Source organism: Vidua macroura, chromosome 12 (assembly GCF_024509145.1).
Source record: "Vidua macroura isolate BioBank_ID:100142 chromosome 12, ASM2450914v1, whole genome shotgun sequence".
Classification (NCBI taxonomy): Eukaryota; Metazoa; Chordata; class Aves; order Passeriformes; family Viduidae; genus Vidua; species Vidua macroura.
In genome coordinates, this window is record NC_071582.1 from 11,795,031 (window position 1) to 11,820,891 (window position 25,861).

Below are 25,861 nucleotides of genomic sequence, written 5' to 3' on the forward strand. Positions count from 1 at the left end.
ACCAGAAGACTTTTGGTTTTTACAGAATACTAACCCTGTCCTTAAGCGTATGGTGATGAAGTGTTACATAAACGTACGTGTGGTGCGAGACCACTAGAGGGGAGTAAAGTAACTTACAAGTGACTGTTTCCTCTACTCAGTTTTGCTGTACAAATTGCATTTGCACATGGTAATTAACAGCTATAGTAAAGCCAGAGTATTAAAGAATTGGATTTGCTTAACATTCTAAGCAAAGTTGATTAGATAATTACAGTATTTCTGTACCATTGTCCCCTCTCACTAGGCTGCAGGCTGACAGGGAACATTCGTCATCTGGATGAAGCCAGAACACCAGGGATGGCATTCAGCCAGAACATTTGGCAATAGACATGTATTTCTTTACTTGTATTCAGATTTATAAAGAAGCAATGCTACATGATGGAAACAGACTCATTTTACCAAGTGTGAAAAAGGCATTGGGCTCAAAAGCTTGCTTGGTAGGTAAGTGTGTACAAGAAGGAAATGAAGGACCTTGGTTCTCACACAGATCACCATCAAAGTCTACACAAGAGTGAAATATTTGCCCAAGCAACCAGAACAGAGAGGAGCATGATTAATTTGGAAGTGCAAAATACTCTGCATCAGAATGCTGGGGGAAATCTCACTACAGCTGCAAGTAATGTGCTCCTGTATCACTGCCAGGTTGCCATCGTCTCCATTGTAAGCCATCCACACTGTGGGAGACAGGACTGCACAGTGAATCTGCACAAAAGAGAAAAATAAATTTCAATGGGAAATCTTAGCAACTCTAACAGAACAAAGGGAAACATGAGAACAGAGTTCCAACAGCAGAAGAATAGCTTTGACAGGAAATTTTAAGGATGAATGACTGAAATATATATGTATCTGACTGTGTATCTCAATACTTCTGAGAAGTGTACCCAGCTTGAGATTTTATGGGAAAGTGGACATGATACAGCAGTAAATAGAGCTTCAAACCTCAGAGGAAAGTTCCAACTACAAAGTAAAGTAAGAGGTAGGGGGCAAACAAGATATGAAATTGCAAAGGTGGTAAGTAAAGCCTGGGAAAGCAAGCAAGCCAGAGATCTCCTTAGTTGCATATCCACAGGTTATACTTAGGGAACTTGAATTTAATCATAGCAGTCTTGAAAGGCTTCCACAATCTGATAGAGTATTTTGCAAAGATTGTAGTAATTCTGCAGAACGGACAACTGGCTGAACCAGACTGAAAACTGTCAAGTATGGCAGGACCAAGACTGTTTGGTCTAATTTTTTTCTATTTATCATTTGAAAGATAAATCAGCCAAAGAAAATATAGGGAACAAAAATACAGCAAAAAGAAGAATACCACTGCTTTTTGCTACATTGGGGGTGTTGTTAAAGAAAGTTTAAGATAAATAGTGCCAAACTGCAATGTTACTAGAATAAAATTTGATCTGGCTCCTACAGCATAAACACAGTATTGAAAAAGGAATCACCTGAATCAAAAAGAAATAACAGCAGGTAATTTGTTCTTGAATAAAGCAGGTAAGTTCTTTCAGCCATATAACCTAGTGGGTAACAACACATGACAGGCTAATTTTAAGAGATTCATTTAGTGACTCTACTACAATCTTGGCTCAACTACCCAAGTCCAAGCATACATATTGCAAAATTGCATCCCCCTTTCTGACTGGTGTCAGCTGTCCAATTTCAGGAGTTGCCACCCCCTATGCTACTCTGTTAATTGCTTCATTCTTTCTTCTTTCCTACTGACATTGGAAGGAGGACGGCTGAGGAATACTTTTGACTACGAGCTGTTGATTCTTGGGCTAAAGATCATCTTGCACCTTTAAACTTTACTCACCAGGGAATGATTGCTGCTATTTCAATGCAGATCTTCCCTCTTGGCCTCTACTGCTGATTTTCATTAAATTTTAAAACTTAAAATCTCCTTAGCAGCTCTGGAGCTCTCTGGAGCTGTCACTGCAACAAGACACACAGTAAACATTAGGTGAGCAAGGATTTAACTTCCTTCACATTCTCACACACATTTCAGTTTTGGTCCCTGAATTTGCCCAATATGACACAACTGAAACAGCAAGACAAGAGCAGTCAGTCAAGGGGAAGGTCCCTCCTCATCAGTGTGGCCCCAGCTTCTAAACAAAATACGTAGGATCATTAAATGCTTCACTCTGCATTGAAATCACTGAGCTTTTAAACACAGCAAATTTGTTAAAAGCTGTGGAAATTCACAGCAAGAGTTATGCACACAACACTGAACAACGCAACAGAAATAAAATGTCTTGCAAAAAGTTACATTTTAGAATTTTAAAAGCAGTTTGCACATTGTCACTAACTGTGGCATTTGGGGAACAACTACAGAGAAGCTTTTGAACCCACCTCAGATGGAATATTTGGAAAAGTTCCATTTGGTCCACAGCAATGAGATGATGGGCCCTCAGCTGCTGTCTGAATGGCCAGGGATGTCCTGCCTAGCTGGATGTTTACTTTTACAGATCAAATCTGTAAGCTGGGTCGACTTCTGAACTTGCCCAATGATTAAATCAATCTGATGTATTGGCTTAAACACTTAAAACATCTTCCACAGGACTAAATATGCTTCTTTTTTACCTTGTGGAATTTGGGCAAATGTTTAAGCTAACCAGAAACAGCCACTCATTGGGAAAAAAAAAAGGAAAAAAAGCCTCTACTTGGGTCTCAGCGAACAACTAGTAAAAACTTTCCTTTGCAGACAAGGCCACAGCTATTTCCTCAGCTAAGAGCTCGGAATGTGGCCCTTGAACTTAACCACGGCCCGTGTTTGTTTAGGCACCAGTGGTCTCTCATGGCCTCAGTTTGCTCCCACTGATGATGACAAACCCCACCTCACTAAAGAGGAAGTGGGGTTGGATTTATGGGCAACATGAAAGCCACCAAGAAATTCAGAAGTCTCTCATTAGAGCGCCTGTGAGAGTCTCAAGTCACAACCCAGGCCTGCGTACCAAGAGCTGAAATGCATTCTGCCTGGCCAGTTGTCCTGGAATATAAATATGCAGGACATTTTTGTAAAGGAAGTTAAGCACATTTGTCTTTCGATTCTGTACTATTTTCCTCTTAAAACTCAAAAGATTGTCAAACTGAACTGTGATGTTCAACTCCAAAAGACCAAATAAGCAACCTTCACAAATAAGCAGTTAAATGTTACATATGAAAGGCATATAGAACATCCTTGAGAGAACAGTCAGACTTTCTTCTTCTAATGTCACAGAACAATAGCAAGCAAAACCTTTTTGCTTAGAACTCCCATATTACTGGGGCTATGAATTGCTGGCCCATAACTATTAATTGCAGTAAATGTGATTTAATCACCCCCTGTTTAACCAGCAGCAAAATCCTCTGCTTGTCACAGGATCACTGGAATTGCCATCCCAAGGAAAGGAAAAAGTCTAGGAAAAAAGATACATTTTGCAATTATCTTTAAAATGTGAGCAGGCCTTTAAAATAGGAGATTTCTAAGCAATAGGAGGGCAAAGTACTACATCTTCAGTTTACCCTGATAACATATACTAATTAACTAACACCTACAGAGTATGGTCATTCTATCTTAAGATACCTTTCTTACACCCAGTATGAGCTATTTTTTGCTGTATCAAAGGGAAGAATAATTGAAATGTGATTTGTTATGATAATTTAATGAAAAAATGCAAGCATATTTGCTTTTGTTGTGGGAACACAAACAGAGGGTTACAGGAGGTCCTTCCAAATGGAAAAGTCAATTAAGAGAGTAACTTCAAACATCTCTCATTACGCTCTGAAGGAATTTTGATAACCATTTTAAAAATGACCACAAGTTACAGTAGCTTGGTTTTAGATAAACACTGCACACTAAATTGAATATGAAAATAGATTCTATTTAATAAATTTGTATCTAGTGCACTATAAACATTTATGAAAGTGTTATTGCAAGGGTAAAGAAAAGTCTGCAGTAATATTTCAAGTAACTTAATAAAATTTGTTCATGTAACATTGATCACAAAATGGACACAGTAGAAAAGATTTTCCTCAATCATCACACTTTATTTAAACATAAAGTTAATTTTTTCCTTCAAACGAGGACTGCTGGTATTGGTTCAAGTTAGAGAGTGGGCTAATTAAAAAACATTATCGTGCTGGGACTGGGGATCCCACACCATTTTTCTCCAAGCATTTGTTGCACCATTTTCCTACATTTGAATCTGATGTTGCTTTGAGTTGAGGGACAGCTGAATTTGATTTGTCAAGAGTTGAGGAATGAAGTGTGCTCTGGGTTTGTTATCTGCTGGTCTCTACTGTAAACTTTTGTGCTGCTTTTTGTACTCAGAATCTTGCCATTGGCACTAGGAATGTCTCTCCGAGAAGTAACACTTTCATCCGCAGGAGAAAATGACCTGATGTGAGGAAACTCTTCACAGTACACAGTCTGTGCTTGAACATTAGTATTGGCTTTTTGCTGAGGATACAAGAGAGGCATTTCACCACAATCCAGATGCAAGCTTCCATTCCCAGAACTCCATTCACTACTGCTTCCTTCATCTCTTTCTGGAGTGTCTTTAAAATCAAATGCCTGACTTCTCTTAGACTTAGTTTTCCATTTTCCACATGGCTGGATACATTTATCCTCTTTCAAGCCTGTTCTTCCATTCTTGCTCTTAAGCGTATGATGAGTTGGCCCAGAGCTGCTGTGGCCATTTGTAACCCTGGGTACTTGCATATTTTGTAGTGCTCCATGACCAGGAGAGGGAGGAACATCACCATTACTCGCAGCACACAAAAGTCCTTTGTCTATATTTGCAACGGGGCTATATTTTTCTCTTCTTCCATCTTCATTTGGGTAACATTCTGGTAGAACACCTCTAGATGCACCATCCAGATTTTGAGAATTATTCCTGTTCCGAATATCTGAAGTCACTGTTTCACAAAGCACATGGTGAGTTTTGATCGGCGTTGCATCAAACTGCTGTCTCAAGTCACGTGGAACACACTTCTGGACAACTTTATCAGTGGCTTTTTCAGTACTGCTTTCACTACATGATTTGCTTTCCATGTGGTGTGACCTAGTCCGAAGCACACAATCTCTTTTGGAGCGCTCACCTCCAGGATCAGAACTTAAACGCAGAGCTAGGAGAGGAGGGAAAGAGATAGATAATCAAAGATAATGTGAATACTGGAAGAAAAGCACTTTCATTACTACATGCATTAAATCAGTATGCTCAAGAAGAGAAGGACCAAGAATCCAGCTCACCTGGGCAGGCAGACTTGCGCTGGGGAATGCTCCGAAGAGGCGTTTCCAGTCCTTTAGCCATTGTAGCAAGTTTACTGGCAGCATCCATTATTTTCTTTTCAGCTCTGTCAAGAATTGCAGAACATGGGGGAAAAAAAAAATAAAACCAAAAACAAGTTTAAGATTAATTCAACTCTACATTTTGCTTCAAGGCAATGTTACTGAGAGTCAGAGAATACTGAAAGGACAGTGTGCCAGGCAGCTCAGCAGTGACCTGGCGCTAACACGCGCACGCTGGCAAGACTTCAGGCCAGGCACTGTTTTCTCCAAGGTGGACAAACACCAGACTAAGATCTACACACCTCTTGCACAGCCAACAGCCATTTCCAAACATACTTGAACTTACCCTTCATGTTTGCCATTATCAGTGAGCAGCTGTTGAAGGCATGTCAAGTAGTATTTGCGCATTTTCCGTGCTGTCTCTTGGCGCTCTCTTAGAACCTCCACTTTAATCATTTCAGCAGCTCGTTCCTTACTTTCACGGATATAACAAAGCATATCACCTACAAACACACTTCATTAGTACCAGTTTTCCCCCAGAGTGGGGAAAAAGCCAACACCACAAACTGGGATTGTCTAGCAGACCTGGAACAAGTCACCAAGGACATGGAATTACCTGCCAACATTCCACCAAATCCTCGTGCCAGTTGTTGCCTACTGGATGAATGCCAGGACAAACCACAGCAGGTCAGTATGAAGCATCAGAAAGGAATTCAGTTGTCTGATTCTGCATCTTAAGCAGGCACAGGGATTTGGGAGGAATGTTGGCTGGGAAAATACAGGTCTAGCAACATTTCAATGGCCATGCAGAAATTTGGGGACCTGCTGCACTCAGGTAAGACCTGGTGCTACACTTAATCCTTTCTCCTCAGCCAGAAGGTTGCTCACTAGGCCAGAAGGCAGGATACAGCACAAGAGAAAAGCAGATTTTCTCTCAGGACAAGCTGCAGTCTTGGTAGTTTTTTTTTCTTTTCTGGAAAAACAAGATCAGTTCTCAAAACACACTTTCCCACTTTAAAAGACATACTACAGTACAACAAAGCAAGGATGGTAAAACAAGGCTTTGCCCATCACAATTACATGCTGAATTTAGGGTGACAATTCCGTTTCTCACAGTCACTCTAGTAAGATGGAAAAATTTACTTCTCATGTGATTTGGTTGTCAGATTCCTGTCCATGCTGGCTGAAGGAAGAAGCAACAAAGTAATTTATTTTCCTCCACTAATTCTTTAACTAAGACTTTAGTACTTACACTTAATCTTGCTCAAAGCTTTAATGTAGTGAGCACGCATTTCTTCCAGACCTTTCACAGAGTCAGAGGATGCACAAGGTTTTGAGATGCCTTCCCTTGACAGTGACCTGAAATGCATACACATCACACTGCACGAAAAAAGCAACTTATATCTTCCCAAAATAAGAAATCATCTTGTTCAGTTCTTTAAATACCTTGGTGGTGATCCCTGGTCTTTCAGTTTAGTCTTCATCTCAGAGTTTTGAGCAATTAGAGCTCCTGGAACCATCTCATTTTCTATTTAAAAAAAAAGATGAACCATAATTCACTGCATTTCTCTAAATTCAAGTTCAAGAGATGCTTATGTAATAACTGCTGCCTCTGGCACAAGATCTCAATGTCACAAAGCATCATTAGTTGCAGTACAGCTGTTGCAGTAACAAGCAGATAGGAATCTATCCCAACACACTTCAGTGAAGTCTGAATATAAAAATCATCTTATACAGTAATTAAATAAGCTTAAAGCCTTCATATGCCATTACTAACACTAAACTGAGATATCAAGTGTACTTGGAGAGAAAGCACAGGACAAAAAAAAAAAAACAAGGGTGGTTTTGACAAACATTGAAAAAGAATTATTAATTTGTGTGTTAGTAATTGTCCCTTTGAGATATAAAGATAGAAGATAAAACTTGGTAGGTTTTGTTGGTTTATTGTGGTGAGAACTTCTTTTGTTTGTTTTGAGGTTAATAACCAAAACCCCAGTATCCACTGAAAATTAAAAGATCCTACAGATGAGAGAATCAAAGTTGTCTTTAGGTGACTAACAATCCTAACCTTGGATTTGCTCTGACTTAGCTTCATATTCCTTCACAGCAAGCTGAAGATGTTTGTGGGCCATCTCCAGCTCTCTTTTCAAGTCCTGGCACACAGCCTCTCTTTTTTCAAGCTCCTGGCAGCAACATTTGCAGCACACATCTTCCTGAGACCCAAGGTTCCTTTTTGTACATTTCTGACTTGCAACAGTAATTGCTAAAAGTTATACATCAACATGGGACCAAAAAAAAGAATGAAGCCCAACCTATTTTCAGTGTTCTACTTAGTCCTCTTCTCACTGGAAAGTGTGTACTATTTTAGCCCAATTAAACTAGTTATAAGAGACTGGTACCCTGTTCCAGAAGGTGCAGCAGCATCTACCAACGCATACAGTTCTCACAACCTCAATGCACTTGCATCAGTGATGATCTGAGTTCTTCAGTCAGCAAAAAGACTTGCAGGTTAAATGCTTTTATAATATTTTAGATTTTTTTTTTTTTAATAACAACAGCCAAGCAGGGTCTTTTGAAGTCAGCTGAAGGAAGCTGTCCCAGCTGGAAAGCCTCACACATGTCTGAGCCTGGTTAAGGGATACACAAAGACTGGGCTCCTTCCAGGCCAGCGAGGGCTGCTCCCCACAGCCAGGCCAGGGCGCTCTAGAGACAGGAGCACTGCAGTGCTGGTATTGTTCTGTGTTAATACTCCGTATGTTGGTGTTGAAGAAATTCAAGCCACACTACAGGCACGGAGCCAAAAATTCTTGGGTTTTGTTGCTTTATGTTTTTCAGTTGCGTAAGAACTCAAACTAAACAGAAAGCCCCAGGGACATCTGTCCCTCCCATGAAGTTTTTCCCATCTACACTGTCTCCAGTTTTGCCATAGTACACGTGACAGCCTTGGGAAGAGCTACAATACCGAAGTACATACTAGGCACAGGGAGTGGGGGGAAAGGGAAGAAGGGGAAAAGCAAAAAAAGAGAGAAACACCACACAGGGATTCCCACTTTTTTCAACTACATTCTTGACCAAAAGAACCAGAGACTACCACCATGCCAGGTCAAGCAAGTTCTTGACACAATAGTATCTTTTACATGAATGCAGAATTCCTTGTCTTGTGTAATACCAAGAGCAAGCAGTATAATTCAATCTTTGAAGCTCCAATCTAGTATTACCCATTTACAAAACATAGTTTAGACCATACCCTGCATATCATGGCCAACACTGCCTTGCATGTGAACTGTTATATACTCCAAAGGTTTTGCTGCTAACAATCCCGAAAGAATGCACACACCTCTAGCAGATGAGACAGTTATTTCTTTCTTCCTGAAGAATGGATATAAAAAGCAGGAAGCTACTAGCATTTGATAAAATGAAACCTCAAAGTCTAGCTTTAAACCAGTAAACTGGAGACCAGTACCATTTGTTGCAGTTTGTGACTTTAACTTAGGTTATGCAATATTAAACAACCTTACAGTCAGAAGAACTGTATCTTCCTCTATCACCCAAATATTTATTAATTAGCTAACTTTATATTGGGGTCATCAAAAGGACATTGAATATTAAAGACGGCTACTAACAAGCTTCATTTGATGACTTGCAATCTGCCAGATTAAGATCAAACCCAATACCTTTGTCTGTTCCAGCTTCCTGCAAGGGTGTCTGTCTTCTCAGTCTCCTTTGTGCTTCTGCTTGGTGTCCAACATTGCACACATGGGGTCTTGCTGCATCTCCAGTGTTTCCTGCACCATGTTGTGGGTAAGGGCATGATTCTTTATTTGCATTACTCACTAGCTCTTCATATTTCTGCAATTGAAAAACACTTTCTGAAAACACAACACAGCAGAAAAAGCGTTCCACACCACAACCAACCCTGGTCACCAAGCAGCTTTAGTAATTTTAATACAGGTACTTTAAACCTGCAGTAGAACCACAGATTACAAGTCAAATCGTGAAGAAAACATCTATTCTATGATATAGAAGTTTTATTTAGCATAAATCATTGCAACAGCAGTGCCTAAATATCTTGAGTATTATTTGGAAATGTCAGTAGCCCTTAATATTGCAGAACTATACCCTGCCTTTGAACAGCTGAAGAGAACTCACTTTTAAAAGAGAAAATACATTACTAGGAAATTAAGAAGACTTCACTAGATACAGTAGTTCAAGTCAACCAGTGTTTTGAAATTCAAAGGCATATTAAACAGTTTACCAAGAGACATTTCATTTCCACTGCAGAAGGTGCATAAGGCACAGGAAAAATTATTCTCTTTATCATTGTGGATATGACTTGTGACATGAAAACCTTTAAGGCCCACTTGCTGAACAGAAATATATTGACGTTAAAGAAATGGTAACATCCCATCTTCTCTTGAAATACCAGACATTTTCTTTGTCCTACTCTCAGATAATTCTCCAGCTACAAACTGCTGGGTAGCAATGGCATTTCCGGTGGCATGCTCCCCACAACAAAAAACTTATTACAAGCATAAGTACTGCAAGGAGAGGAGTTTGCTAAAACAACAGAAACAAGGGCTTTGGGACAAAATTTGACTTAGCCCCAAACTCCTCTAGAAAAGGGTAAGACATCTTTCCTCATCTGGGCAAGCACACTGAAAAAGATTTCCCAGAGGCACAATAAAATAGGCAAGACTCTTATTCCCAAGACAGAACTGACTGACAAACTGACCTACTGCAGGCAATTTGAAAAAAGGATTTACTGTTTTCATCTTTATTTGTATGGGGGGGGGGGGGGGAAGTGTAACATGATCCATAATCACCATCCAATCACCACTGCAAACTGGATTTTGCAGCTATGCAAAAATCTGAGATGGGCTCTGTCATTACAGCCCATCGAAGAGGAAACCTTCAACAGGCTCCCAACCATAAGCAGGTTGATATATCTCCTTAATTTACAAGTCTTTGCATAAATTACATTCCTAGCCTGACTTTCTCTTCTTTAAAGATTGAAGATGTCAAAGCTACATCCTTTCCCTTTGCACTCATTAATGGTAGATTTAGCCTCCTTTTAGTTTTAGAGTACACTTATCAATGAACACAAATGTTGAATTTTCTAATTCTCACAATTACATGGCTATTTCATGGGAGAAAGCCTGACTGAGAACAGCTCTGACTGACTTCTCAAATCCCTTTTCTGATTGGCAGTTATAAATCACAGAAATATTACCTTTTTCCATTCTTGCTCTTTCTTTTCCAGAATTGTGCAGACTGTGGTTCTATAGGCCGTTTGTAAACAAGCCTTCAGTTTGTCTTTGCCTTGACTGGTTAATTGAACATGAGAGTCAAAACACTTGTCCTTCCAAGAATGTTTACTCTGTGTGCACTTGACCAGGTCTTCATGAATTTCACTCAACAAATACTCCAGCTCAACCACAGTCTTCTCCTCATACCGATTCACTTCATCCTGCAGTCTCTTGGCTTCCTGAGCCTCCCATTCTCGCTGCTTTTGGTCTAGTAGCATCTTGATTTCTGCTTCTTTCTGAATGGAGAGATCATTCTTCTGCTTTGCAAGGTCCGCTTTTGCTGTTGCAAGGACCTCTTTAATTCTGTTTCTGTGATCATCCAAGAATGATTGGTAGTCTCTCTCATTTTGCTCTTGTATCTGCAGAATTTCTTCTTGCTTTTCTTTGTTCCACTGCACACGGGCTTTTGCTAGTTCTGCTTTGACAGCTGCAGGGATTTCCTCTTTCTTTAGCTCCAATTCCCTCCTCAGAGAAATTATCTTTTCTTCAAGTTCTTTAACTCTTAGTCCAGATGTCTCTGTATTTTCATATTCTTTCTTCCATTTCTCCTCAGCAGCTGAGAGAACCAGGGCTAACTGGCAAATAAACAACACAGTCATTAGAAATATATACACACATTCACAGATACACAAATGCAACTCTGAATCATTAAAGATCTATTAGAGATATTTTCAATTTATTTAATAAAAATTAAACCTATATAGGGAAAAAAATGGGTGTGGAGCAGAGTACACAACAAACATCTTTCCTTAGTGACTTCCTGTGCCTATGTCTACATTCATTCCTCACTAATAGATGGGATTTGGAAGACTTTGTTTATCAACACAATTATAGTAGTATTTTGGGCTACCTGCTTTGCTGTAGTCTTTTGGTGTTCCTTTTCCCATTTTTCTTGTTCTATCTTTAGATTTAGGTTGTACTCTTGTAGCCACTTGGCATGAGCTTGGGCTAAAGCTGCATCTACCTTTAAACAGATGAAAAATTTGCTTCAGCAGGTAGGTAGGTACACTGAATACATTTTTATGATTACTTTCATGTAACAGTGCAAGAACAGACTTCAGCTGGATTTCTATGTTTAGAAAATAAAAGAATCACACCAACAGCACTTCATGCATTTCTTGATGCAAAAATTATGCCAAAATTAAAAATACTAAATTTATTTTTAACAAAATGGTATAAAATCTAAGTCAGTGCTGCTCAGTTCTGTTCAAAACTCCTGCAAAACTTGTTTAACAGTGTGAAAAACAAAACACATGCTACAGTTTTTTCAGAACTTTTTTAAGAACTCTATTTCTTATCAATATCAATACTAAATATCAATACTAAACTTAAGAGGAAGTTAGTGGAGGAGTCCATTTTTTTTTTTTTAGGTGACTTAAGTGGACACAGCAGCTTCAGAGACTCCAGGCAGACAGAACAATTATTTGTTACCTGGCTGGCAAGATTTTTACAGTATTTTTTTTCCAGTTCTAATTCAAATTCTTTTAAGGCCTCTTCAGAGGCTGTATTTTCTTTCAGAGCCTTCTGGATCTGCAGCCTCTGGTCTTCAACAGTCCCTTCTAACTCTTTAGTTGGAACTTCATCCACAACTTGGTCAGTTTGGCAGCTGCAGTCATTACATTCAACTACAGTTCTTCTCACTTCTTCCAGCCTACTTTGCCATTCTCTTTCTAATTTGGCAAAGACTTGTTCTTTATTCTAAGGAAAAAAATATTTTTTAAGAAAATCTCCCCAGTGTCTAAATAAACAGATTTCACTGGTGTTTAGCAAATGAAACACTGTTCACACCAATGATCCTACTTAAAAGAACAAAACCACGAACAGAGAGGAGAGAGTCTCGTGACTCATCAGAGCTTTCTCCTATGGGATAGGATACACAAAGCATTTCTACAGGATACCTGAGTGAAACAACAGAAAGCATAACCTTCACTCAAGCACCAGGGTGAAAAGCTCCAGCATATTACCAGCTGTGACATCCAGGGTACTCTGTTCATTACTTTGCAAGATCTAGGTTTTGAGAAACATGTCATGCCTAATGACTCCTTAACAGACACTTCCAATGGCAGAATAATAGCACATAAATCTAAAGTTCTGTTTCTGAAAATAGACAGCAAAACAACAACAACAAAAAATTGAAATTCCCTGATCTAAGTTCCACACCTCTTTTCCCTCCTTTTCCCAGTGAACTTTGGCTAATGCAACTTCCTCTTGAACCTGCTGGTTTTTTTCTTCCAGCCACTGTTTCTTTGCTGCTGTCATGGACCTGATGTGTTCCTCTTCAAGCTCAGTCCTCAGAAGTTTAAGGGAGACTTCTTTTTCCTCTAGTAGCTGTTTTTTGAGCTAGACCAAAAAAAAAAAAAAATGAAATATTCTCCAAGGCACAGCTGCTCAGGTACAAAACTATGAGAAAGCATGAGACACATTATTAACTCTCTAGAGGCTGTGCACTAATCTTACTGATGACACTTAGACAAGAGATTTAACTCTCAAAACGGGTGTTTTAGGATATTATATCAGAGGTTATTATAGGCTATTGCTGTTAAGTAAGTTTTTGTATCAAGCATCTTTACTCCCCTCATACTTTGAGCTGCACCTCTTTACTGTACTTGCTTACCCAGACAGTTGATCTACTTCAGTCATTGCACACTGATATCTTCAGAAAAGCAAAGTTTTTAATCAAATCAGTCTGAATTCATTACTACTTAAAAAACCACAGTGTTTTTTAGGTCAGTTCTATATAGGGAGAAGTAAACTTGTATCATCATTTAGGGTTTTTTGAAAATGTCTTATGAATGTAAAAGCTCATACTGCTGACTAAGCATCTTCAGAAGTCAGAATATTATATCATTTCACTATATAATTATATAATTTCATATAATTATATAATTTATATAATTTCACTACATGAAAACAAACAGCTATTGGAGTTCCTTGTACAGTATTTCAAGGCTCAGAACACAACACCAGCCTAATTAAAAAAAAAACAGTAAGTCATCTGTGAACTTTCTGATACAGCTGCATCTCTTCCAAGTAGGTTCTGCAAATATTTACAAAATTAAATACACTTATTTACATATATATCACGTGTATATATATATATACAAATATTACATCTTGAAAACAGTGTGAAATTATATGTTTTATAGGCATTTCCATTTGTACCTTCTCTTCCTTCAGCTGCTGCTCTTGTTGAAATTTCTGTCTTAAGGTATTTTCCAAGGTGTCCTTCTCCCGACAAACTCCAATGTAACATTCTTTCACTACAGTAATCTCTTTGTTCAGCTCCTCTATATTATCCCTTCAAAGGACAAATTACTTATCATCAATTGGCCTCAGAGGACAGCAAACCAGCTTTAAAATAAGTAACTAGCAGTGAAGGTCAGACAGGAAACATGAAAGTTTTGGTAAAAATGGAAATAATGCTAAGTCTTACCTCAACTGTGAGATTGTCTCTTCAGAAGTTTGAAGAAGCAGCTGCTTTTCCACAGCAAACCTCTCCATCAGCTCCTTCTCAAAATGTGCTTTGGTGTCCTCATGATGTTGCTGGTAAGTTCTTTCACACCTACAATTCCAAGAAAGGAAAAATAACCACCTGATTTCAATTACCTAGGTTCAAGTTTTCTGTAAGAAAATACCTTTCTAACATTGACCTCCTCTTGTACCTGATAGCTGGAACAAGATTATGTGTGCAGGATGAAAATCCACAAATTAACCTAAACTAAGTTAACAGACTTACCTATCAATGGCTTCTTGCTTATCATGATCAAAATCCTGAACCATCTTTCTCATCTGACAACAGAGATCTTGATTTAAGCTTTTCAGTTTTTCCTCATTTTCCTTCAGTTCTTCAATAGTTGAAGTATGGGCCTGGACAAACAAGGGTCAAGTAATATGGGGTTCTTTTCTAATCACAGGTTTTTAGTACAGGGTGGGGTTTTTATGTGATTTTTTTTCTGTAGTAGTGTAAGCAGCATCTCTGTCTTACCTCAACTTCCTGTAGCAAAGCTTCATTAGCCTTTTTGAGCCTCAGCACTTCTTCATTTAGATTATCAGAAGCATCCTTCAAATTTGTGACAGGCTAAAAATTAATAAAATTAGCATGGTATCTTTCAAGATATAAATGATTTAGCAGTTAATGCTTAAAGAAGTTAAGAGTTGTCAAATAAAAATTGTACCCAAAAAATAGAAAACACAGGAAATTATTGGACTGCAAGATCACTGCCATTCTAGATGAATTCTTAAAACTTAGTATCATGAAGCTTTGGAGAAGCACACACTCAGTGTTGTGTTTGCAAGCTGAATGACAACAGCCATCCAACAGAGAGCACACTTCCCACATACATGTATTCCTATCCCACATCCAGGTCTCCATCTACAGATACTGCAAGTCTGATCAATCTATAGAAGGAAAGCAATAATGGGGTGAGGAGAGATGCAGTATCAAGGAGATTCCTTATTGATTAAATTACACTGTGAAGGCCCTCTGAAGGCAATCTGTTAAATGTTTTGATTGTATAATGTAATCTAATCTATCAGCCCTCTTGCAGGAATTACAAGGTCCTTTTGGCTAAAGCAAACCATCTTTTTCCAATGCAATTTACTTTTAACATAAGTAGGGCAGACACTAGCCACTCTCAAGCATATAAGTCATCATTTTAGGACTCACTTAATAATGCATTCACTACCTAGGTTCTGCTATTCACTTGTTTTCTTTTTAACCAAAGTTGCAAACCCAGAGTTGCTATGAATACTCAGCTATGCATATTTTTTTGACCTATTTTCATAAGAAGCTTTTGTTTCGTTCACCAAAAACCAGGAATATTTGACTTTTAAAGAAGTGTAAAAGAACAAACCTCTGAATTTCTTGATGCTTTTTCTGCTTTCAACTGCTTGCATTCCTCTAGTGTCTTCTGGCAATCTTTGAGACTATTTTGTAGTTGAGTGATCTGGTTTCTCTTTGTTTTATTACTACTCAATAAACGTTCCAGCTCAGCTTTTAATTCTACAATAATTTCATCTTTAGAGAGTTCTTTATCCATGTCTCTGTTCTGTATTGCACTATCAGGAAAGACATAACCAGTTCAGTATTTAAAAGACAAAACACACTTAGCTGAAAGGCAGTGGTAGCAAAGAGAAGAGTAACTAATACTACCAGAAATACCAGGATGTCTAAGATGTAATAGCAAAAAGCATAAGAGGACATGAATATCAAAGCTTTCTCATCAAGTTGCAATTAATTTACAGAGAACTTGTTAATTCAGCTGTCTCCTCAAAAGATTCATTCTCACATGATGTGAAGAGTTTTGAAACAACTCAAGTGGTTGATGTAAAAGACAGCTTTAGCTTTAAGCAACTATGTGGAGTCTTTGAGGAAGAAAAGTATCCATTAATATAATTCAACAATTAAAGGAACAGCAATGTAGTTCCTATGAAATCTGAAGGCTTATTAAATAGCAATTAGTCAACCAATTTATGGCACTAGTACAGTTTTTCTGTTTCTCAGATGACCTGGCAATACAAGCAGTATTTCAAACATCTATCAAAAATCTATGTGTTGATCCAGTAGAACCCTCTTTTTACACATAACTTGCATAATTTTTTGACAATTTAAAATTTTTCTTTCAACAAGAATCACTCAATACCTGCAGAATTTTGGCTTCTTCCCTGTGATTTTTTTAATTCCCAGTTCTACATAGGAATCACCCAGACTCATATGTCGCTCTCCACCTGCATCATTCAAAAATACTCCAAGCTTGGCAGCAGATTCATACAAAGCTATTTCTTCTTTCAGTTCCATTAATTCTTCCTGAAAGGAAGAGACAAAAAAAAAAAAAATTACACTGACCAGAGAGACTCCAAGCCAACATATCAGATCCACGATAACTCTTCCAAAGAAAATAAGCACATGGAGCTCTTCCTTCTAAATACAGTTATATTTAGCTGCATGTAGTTGAATTGTCTAGCATTAACTTACTTCTACTTTCATTTTTCATTTCTGATACCTCTAGCAAAGCATATATCAAAACTATAAATTTGTTAAAATATAGAAATATTCCCTATTGTTCTTGTAGTCCATCTATGAAGTATTATTTCTTTTGCATTCCTGCTGTCCTTGTATAGCAAAATGGATGACAACAGAAAAGTACATACCTGGAGAAACAGCTATTACTCTAGTACTTAGTAGGATTCATAATTTCCAAGATAACAGATTTAAATCAAATATATGAACTCAGCTGGAAACACAGACTTCCACTCATGCTTTACAGAGGACTTTCTAGCATTCCTTTTTGCTGACAAAAGATAAATTTCAGAACATGGTATCTCCTCATTAAGTTATGGGACTCCCAGCACACAGAATTTACATTCATTTTTTTCCAAAAGTAGTTTGGACAGAAGTATGAGATCAGATTTGTGCCAATACAATTGCTCAACTGTTTTAATTGGTGGAGAGGAAGGAAGTCCATCATGCAACACAGGGAGAGGAAGTAGTCAAAGATTACGTGCTTGTTTTCCCAAAAAATTTGAAGTGTTTCAACCAACAACTTCTTAGTTATAATGCCTCTCCCCCCACATCAAATGCAAACATTTTATTCAAACATAAAATATTCAATAAAATTAACCTGCAAAGCCTTGTTCATGTTGTTGCTTATAATGTGTGCAGACTGAGCTTGCTGCAATTGAAGCCGTAACTGATTTGTCTCCTGCATTGAGCCTATTGTAGGAAAGAAAAGGGAGAAAAAGAGCAAGTCATAAATATGCAAGAAAGCCTATGCAATCTGAAGAAAGATATCTGTTAAAAATAGCAATGTTGATTCTGGCAATAGACATTACTGTTTCTATTTCCTTGAGCTTGCTAACAGCTACTAAATACATTACTATCCAAAGACTTCAATGTGTGAAGGTAGGCAAAAGACAAACACACAAACTGTAAAACATTGCACAATCTATTTCTGTGATACAGGTTTCCAAGAATCAGCCTCCAGCTCCTAAAACAATTCTTCTCACTAGGACTTGAATTTAGAATGGCAATTCAAGTCAAGCACCTTAACACAAAATTAAATACCTTGCATCCAAACGCTGTTGTTTAGTATGAAACAAGGTTTACACATATGCAGCACAAAATACATATGAAAACACTTTAATCACTGTTCTTTGGGGTTTGGAGATGGTGTTTGCTTTCATTTCTATTTGGTTTTTACATCTTAGTATAGACTTAAAGTTAAGTTTGACAAATCCATTGCATAGGAAACAGTCTAGAACACAATTAGCTTGATGTTGATTCCCCTTCCATAGAAACATTGATATGCAATTTCATATTTAGAAAAAATGAAGATATTTCTGCAAGGAAAGGTAATAGTATGAGTAAAAGGCTGACCTGTTTGCAGTAAATTTGCACATTGCTTTTGGCTTTCTTCTAGGCTTCTTGTCAGTCGATTTATTATTTCAGTTTTTTCACATTTGGTTTCTTCCAGCAATTTTTCAAGTTGCTTAACATGCTCTCCTAGATTTTTGCAAAGCTCTTTCTAGAAAGAGAGTATTTTTACTTGTTTGACAAACATTTAACCATCTAGAACTGTTTCAGATACAGACAAATTCAATATATACAAGATAAAGGAGAAAAATAATCAATCTGGTACCTAAAGGGGTAGAGGACAGTTAAATCAATCACAGATCAAACACTATCATTGGCTGACAAGTGACCTCTTACAGAATCAAAGTTCAGTTTTCACTGGGAGGCAGTAATTCTACTCATATGTAAACAAACATGGATGAGAATCATTTCATATTTCCTAGAGCAGTTACTTTTCAGCACATCAGATTATCTCCTGTAATTAATCACATACACTTGTCCTATTGCAGAAAAAAAAAAAAAAAAAATCAAGCCTTCACATGATATCAAGCCAGTCAGTTTATTTTAACTGAGCTTAAGCCAAGCTAGCAAGTGCCAATACTTGCAGGTAAAAGAGGAACTGTAGTTTCTTTTTCACAGAATATACAAAGTAGACATTTATATGGCATTATTTAGTGACCTACACAAACCCAGGAAGCATAGTGCTTTGTATTTACACCTTTTGACTTTTCTATCTTCTCTAAAAAAACAGATCTCCCCCTTTCAATATCTCAAAAATGCTACCATATATTTTGCAATAGAGACAAAGTTGTATAAGCTTTGTTGTGGTACTAACAGACAAAAATTTAGCAGTGCATTTGGTTTAGAAGCAAGTACCAGTTGCTTTTCCAAGTATACAACCCATCTATTTCTATATGTTGAGACAAGAATTAGAGAAATTTAATTTTATTTTCTTTATGTGAAAATTTATTAAGACCTACCTGGAATACATTGATTGAATATTTCTAATAGTGGAATGGATTCTTATGACATATCAAGTAGAATAAATTCAGTAAGCTCTACAACCATGTAACACAATCTATATCAAACTCCAACTTAAAGACAGCCTTTTACCACTCCTCTACTTTTAAATCCTTACTTCTAAAATAAAGTCTCTGTTGAGTGGTCAGTCATCCTTCAGCATTTTGAGACCAAATCTTGGCAACAGACTGTTCAATAAAAAGTTTTTCTTGTTTTTTTCTTGCAAGAATATTACATTATTTCTTAATTAGTCCTTTTCTTTCCCAGAGTTATTTGAAGAACTCTTTCAAAAAAAGATTGTGCACAGAAGGAAAGCTCAGGAGAGCAACTAAAACAATGAATTCCTGCCTCCTCTGCATCTGCTGTGTAAAAACTCACAATCTGAACTTGCAACTGCCTGCAGATGTTTATGAAAACATACCACATAGGCCTCATAATGCTGAGACCTTGCATTTTCCTAGCAGCTTCCAGAAGGAGTTATTAGAACTGTAGGTCAAGAAATGCAGTTTGGGAAACATGGGGAGCTCTACAATGTCTCCGGTACAGTACTCAGCATCCTAAAACAATTTCTCACCTGCTCTCGGAGTGCAGATTGTGTAGTATCAAGTTTCTGCTCTAATGACAATACTTGCTGCTCATACTTCTGCTTGAGTGCAGAAATAATGGCCTCATGTTGTTCTCTGGCTCGCTGGAGGGCATCTGATCTCTGAAGTTCTAACAGCTGCTTTTGCATGCTTTCCATGGCCACCTCTGCCACTTTGGATTGCTTCAGCATCTGTAGGAACAGTATTACAGTAGCTCCTAGTTACATACATTTCACTGTTGCTCCAATATTCTGTACATCAGTTCATTTTTTTTGTGCAAGAGCTGCCACAAGTCCTCAGACAATGCCCATGTTTCCATACACAGTATTTTCAAACAGTGAATCCTATCCATCCACCATGTATTTAGCTTTTGCAACGGTCATGACCAGCATTTCAAGAGAATAGCACTTCTGTTTAATGCAAATGCACCACACATTTAACTGTAGAAGTCTTCCACAATAAACAGTCTAAAAATATTTGCAGTACCTGCTCCTCATTGGTAGTAAGAGTCTGAATTTGAGTTTCAAGGGCCTTGATTTGGCCTTCAAGATGCATTTCCCGTTCCTTTCCATTCTGATAGAGTTTCTGAGACTCGTGAAGACTAAGAGCCAAACCATCCTTTTCATCTGAAGAAAGAGACATAATTGTGTGAGAACCATGGCCAGCCACCCAAGAGCTTCACGCAACACGACTGTTGAGTACCTGCTCTACAAAACCATTCACTCTGCCTTGTACTGCAGATAACAACAGAAGACTGAACAAAAACATTCAGTCTCCATCCAGCAACAACTGTCTCCTCCTGGCAGCAGGGAGCACTCCAATACACTGTTTCCAGTAGAGTCCTGAAGGCACAAGCCCCATCCTGGCAGCAGGAGGACTTCACATCCTCCCTTACACCGTTTAAAGGGAGAGTCCTCTGAAGAAACAGCCAAGACACAGCCAAATGGTTGACAGTTGAACTTTTCTCTTTCCATTGCTTCTTTTGCATTCTAAAAACTAAAGTCTTAATTCTCTACATTTAGTACTTCTTTTTTTGTCTATTCCTGTAAGAAATGGGAAACTAAGACAATCAGATTTTTTAATTTTTGAAAGAGATTTTCTCTACATACAGTCTATGAAATGGCCTGTTAAACCAGACACCACCAAAATTTATTTTTTTTTCATAGATGGCCACTTCTCCTATTGGGGTTTGGGTGTTTTGGTGTTGACTTTTTTTTTCCACCCCTCTGACTTTGAAAAGACTACTTTGGCAGACTTCTCACTTTTCTGTACATTTGTGATGCCTGACACACGGGGACTCTGGAAAACAACAGTGGTCTTGAAAATACAGTAAAAGTTAAGACAGTTATGCAGTCAGGCACCAATCCAGAGATTTTTACTTAGAACAAAGTTTGGGGAAAGAGGTATGAGGCACATATAGTCCCAAATCAAGTTTATAAGTATGATAAATACCTTCAAGGATACTTTCTAAATCAATCTCAGAATTTAAAAGTTGCTAAATATGAATAAAATCTAAGAATTAGCACAAAACATTTTACCTTTGACCATTGAAAGCTGATGATTCAAATACCTAATCTGCTGTGCACTCTTTTCTAGCTTTTCATTAAGTTCTTCCAGTTGTCTTTCCCTTGCTTTATTTAGAACTTGAAGTTGAAGAATCTGCATATTTTCTGAAGAATCTGCCAAATTTCAAACAACATGCAGACAAGTCAGCATAGATACCAAGGAAGTCATCGCTGTAATTCCTGCTCCAAAATATTTTTTTTTATACTGCTAAGTTCATTGCTGGTGCACAAATCTTTCTTTAATCCACATTTGATTTGCATCACACAAATTGCTCTGGCAGCAATGGCTGAAGGATTGTGCAAACTACAATTCCAGCCTAACAGCAAGCCCAGATAAAAGTTCACATGCTGTGAACTCACAGACTTGTGGCCACTACAAGTTTACAACATGTCTAACAAAGTAGTTGTGTCATTTGAAGTGTACCTAACAGAAAACCCCAATGTGCCATCACTCACTGGACCTTAGGAAGTGTACTCCGAGTCGTTATTTTTCCAGTATTATGGAAGGAGACAAAGTGTCAACAAGGTCTGACATCAAGCCATCAGAAATAATTTTTCAGTTTCATCAATCAAAACTACATTTTAAATGCCCAAAACTCATATACCCTGAGCAAAAAGAGATCATTTCTAGATATAAAAGATTCTATACTTCAGCATACTTTTTGTTGTCCTCTTACTGAAGTCATCATGTTTCTATCACTGATTTCCAGTAAACTTTTTACACAAGTTTATTTCAAGTCTAAGCACCAAACACTTACTTTCATCATTGCCCAAGAATTCATGTTGCAAACCTTCAAACACTTCATTTCTTCTGTTTCCTTCTTGGATTCCTGGAATATTTTGATGAATGCCATTTTGGTATGGTTTATAAGTCACTTTGTAAGATTCTGGTGATTGGCCATTGACAACATCAGATGCAACAAATTGCTGTTGTGACAATATATACATAAGAGGAAATGCATTAAAACTACAACTGTAGCTTTGCTCCGTGAAAACATTTTTCATTATACAGGTTGACATTAAGAAGAGTTCTAGTAGCTCTTAATTTTCAGGCTCCAATCCAGCACATAATTTAAGCATGATAGAATTCTTCATGAAAGCTTCCACCTTAGAAAAGTAGTGAAGTGTTAAACAGGGTAAGCACACACTTAAGTGAATCACATTCATTCTACCTCACGGAATTCCACCAAGGCAACAGGAGAAAGAACAAAAATCATAACATGAACATATGAAAATTCAGTTATTAATGTCTCCTTTTTTTAATTAGGCTACAGAAGCCTCCCATCACTGTTTGAACTGACTGTAAGAGACTGAAGGCATTTAGAAATATTACTACCAATAGCTAAAGTCCTGTAAAAATTTTCCAAGAGATAGAAAAATGTGTCAGCTTCTAAAATACCTTAAGATGTTCCTTTGGATCATCTGAAAAATTTAATATTTTATTTTGCCGATCATTAAATTCTGGTTTATGGCCATTTGTATAAGGCCTGAAGTTTTCAGGAAGATGATACACATGGTTCTCTTGGTAGCAACTTGGGGAGTTAAACCCATCTCTACCAGGATATACATCATCTGGATCATCTTGGCCATCCTGGCCACAGTAATCTTCTTTAACATCATATAAATGTTTCTTCTCTTCATCATTATGTAGGCCATTCCAATTCTTCCCATGTTTTTCAACATGATCAGTTTGCTGGTCACACAAGAATTGTTGAGGGTACAGATTTTGTCCTTGTTCATAGCCCTATGAATGGATATGAGGTTTAGAATTGCTCTCTCAAAACTCAGATTTCACCCCACCCTCCTTCTGCTATGGTTACCAGCCCTCAAGTTAGAAATACTTCAAATGAATACCAAAACACATCACCTACACGTATTTCTCTAATTAATTTGAACAATATTTAGCATGTTATTATGAACAAGCAGTAATTACATCCCTGCTCATACAAGCTTACATTTGGAGGATCACTGATCAATGGATGATCATTCCACCTTCCATCAAGCTTCCCACGCTCATGTGACCTAGAGAGACACAAGCAGCTTAACTATGTACTAATAACTTCAGGGAAAAAACAAACCTTTTCTTAAATTAAGGCACATCTAGTTTACTGCAAATTGCACTACAGCTCCCCTTTTACTTGGATTATTTTCACACACCTCATCAATTCAGACTTTGCTCTATTCTGAAAGCACAACACAAATAATAAAAAGATGGTGCCAAATGCCTTACTGCTCCTCAGTCTCCTGAATGCTGCAGTCTGAGTAACTGGAGAGTTGGTCCCCACTGTCCTCCAGCATATCATGGGGAAGGTCTGTCAACAATTGTTGCAACTGAAATAGAACAAACAATAGTCATTATATGCTCTTCAGGAAAATTAATACAAGTTCTGCCCAAAAATATTGGCAAAGTAGGCCACTTGCAGAAAATCCTAGTTTTCTTCCTCCAAGGAAGAATTCACAAAGAGACTTTTACCACAGAATGCTTACTAGACTAGAGTACCAACCAAAGCATTTTTCTGCCAAACTCTTGTTAAGAAAAGTGCTGCACCAGAAAGAGGGAAGGGATATGCTATCTAGTAGACATGTCCCAAGACACACTAATTCCAAAGAATCATCTGCAAACTGATGATGCCAGGATTTCTCCTCTCTAAACTCCAGGCTAGGGAGGTAGTGGAGATTCAAAACATGCTCTTTCTGAAAGTCTGGATGGAAATCCAGATAAGAACTTGCCAGCCAGTATCACTACATTCAAGAAGTCATCACTGCAATGATTACTGCTCTGCTCTGGACCAAGCAACTGGACACAGACAGAGAAAAAGACCACAACTAAAACAGACCCGAACTTCACTTCTTATGCTTTTCAAGAGTGGCACAGTCTGTACCCTCTTTTGCTCTTACCAGACTACATAAACCTTTTAGTTTCTTTTTATGCACTTAAAAGGTAGGAAGAAGCTAAATTCACAAGCCTTCAGTTTAAAATACTTCATTCTTTTTCACCTCTTGTTCTCTTGCATAATCTTCTTGGTCATAGTCTTCATCTTCATGCTGAGTTTGTAGAGCTCCACTATCAAAGTCAAGGGACATTGTTTTCTAATATTGATTTTGCGTATCCAGCAAAACCTACCACAGGACAGGAAAACATCACACGTGAGTAAAAGACACGAGGAATCAAAAAGCACCACCCTCATCACCTGAATTACTTAACATGAAAATATAATTCTTGAAACAGCCATTGCATATTACTTATTTGTTTCTCCTATATCCAAGTCTACTCACTTCCAAGAATTTAGTATTTAAAAAAAGTATTTGGGTTTGTCATAGGCTGACATAATATAATTTCTGAAGATCACTTACAACCACACATTATTTTCTGCGAGTTCCAGTACTGTACAGTATACATATGATGTGATACATGATGATAGTTATGTCCACTTTTGCATCTTGCTCTGTAGTTTTCTAGAGAATAACTACATTTTGTATTAAAAACTGAAAGTATGCTGTTCCTCGGGCATTTGGACAACAGCCCCAAAAGGAAGAATTTGAAAAGTATCACAGAAATCTAAAAAGCACCGCGAGTTCCAGATTTCACTGCTTAAGAAGACTCTTGACTCCCAAGGGCGCGTGTACACTGAGCAGCGTGCTCGCAAAAGCTACTGTGTATAAGTGCTGGTCGATGTTTGGTTACAAGGTAAGTTACTCCCTGTTGAAGGGACACTTGTTTGGGCACACAGGTGTAGCACATACTGAAGTCTTCACTTGATATAACGTAACATTACAAGAGCATTATTTCCAAGTTAAAAGTCACTTCATCACGTTTAAAGGACCTTCTTGCCCACTGCTGTTCAAGGCAACTTTCCAACAGAGCTGGCAGGAGGCCTCACAACGCAGCCCCTGGCTCTGTGCACCCCCCGTGACCCCTCTCACAGGAGGCTCCCGCGTCCCCCACGCCGCACCAGCTGAGCGCGACCACCGGCCCTGCCCCCCTTCCTTAGGGCCCTCACCAGCACCGGGAGCGAAGGCAGCCGGTCGAGAGTGCACAGCCGCCAGAGGCGCGACCAGCCCCGGAGAGCCGGACCTGGGCGGGCCGGGGGCAGCGCCAGGGGCGTGGGGCGAGCTCGGCCGCCGCCACCTCAGTCCTCTCAGCGGGCGGCGCGGGGCCGGCGGGGGCGATGCTGCCGTTATTCAGTGCACCTCCCGCGGGGCCCCCAGGGCCGCAGACGGCGGCAAAGCGCGGCCCGAACAGCGAAACCCACCTGAGGCGCCGTGGCCACCCGCCCTCCACAGCCACCGCCGGGACGGGCCCGCCGCTCTTCCGTATCGCTCCCGGCCCGCGCCCTCCGCGCTGATTGACAGCCCCGGGCACCAACCGGCGGCCAGAACCGCCCTGAGCGGCAGTGACTGACAGCCCCAGGCACCAATCGGCGGCCAGAGCCCGCCCAGCCGCGCAGAGGGCAGCCCCGCCCTCGCTGATTGTTTGAAAGCAGGCGCGCATGGTCGCGGGAACGCGCCTGGCGAGCTGATTGGCCGAGCAGGCGACCAATGGCAGTGTGAGTTTTGTGGAGGGGCGGGGTCTCCGCCGGCGGGCAGCGGCGCCATCTCGCAGCGGGACGTGGCGGTCGCCTGGCAACGCGCGGGCGCGGGGTGACGTCACGGGGCCGCGAGCTGCGCCTCGCGGCGGTGTCACGTAGCGCTGAGGGGATGCGCGGTCACCTCTCCTGTCCGAGCCCCTTCCC

The 25,861-nt window shown here is 39.1% G+C and overlaps 1 protein-coding gene across 1 annotated transcript; it reads right to left on the reverse strand.

The window, feature by feature from the left end:
- Nucleotides 1-3,950: 3,950 nt before the first annotated feature.
- Nucleotides 3,951-25,201, reverse strand: CEP152 (centrosomal protein 152). The gene is made up of 27 exons (XM_053988853.1): nt 25,130-25,201; nt 24,126-24,248; nt 23,359-23,459; nt 23,084-23,150; nt 22,528-22,872; nt 21,887-22,055; nt 21,102-21,242; nt 20,050-20,189; nt 19,554-19,754; nt 17,984-18,131; nt 17,229-17,320; nt 16,251-16,414; nt 15,462-15,666; nt 14,594-14,686; nt 14,345-14,475; nt 14,042-14,170; nt 13,771-13,906; nt 12,769-12,948; nt 12,040-12,306; nt 11,459-11,572; nt 10,533-11,183; nt 8,977-9,151; nt 6,749-6,830; nt 6,555-6,661; nt 5,649-5,805; nt 5,264-5,367; nt 3,951-5,139 (listed from the first exon to the last, which is right to left on the reverse strand). The coding sequence occupies exons 2-27, from the start codon at nt 24,210-24,212 to the stop codon at nt 4,259-4,261; spliced, it is 5,067 nt and encodes a 1,688-aa protein (XP_053844828.1). The 5' UTR covers nt 24,213-24,248; nt 25,130-25,201; the 3' UTR covers nt 3,951-4,258.
- Nucleotides 25,202-25,861: the final 660 nt, after the last annotated feature.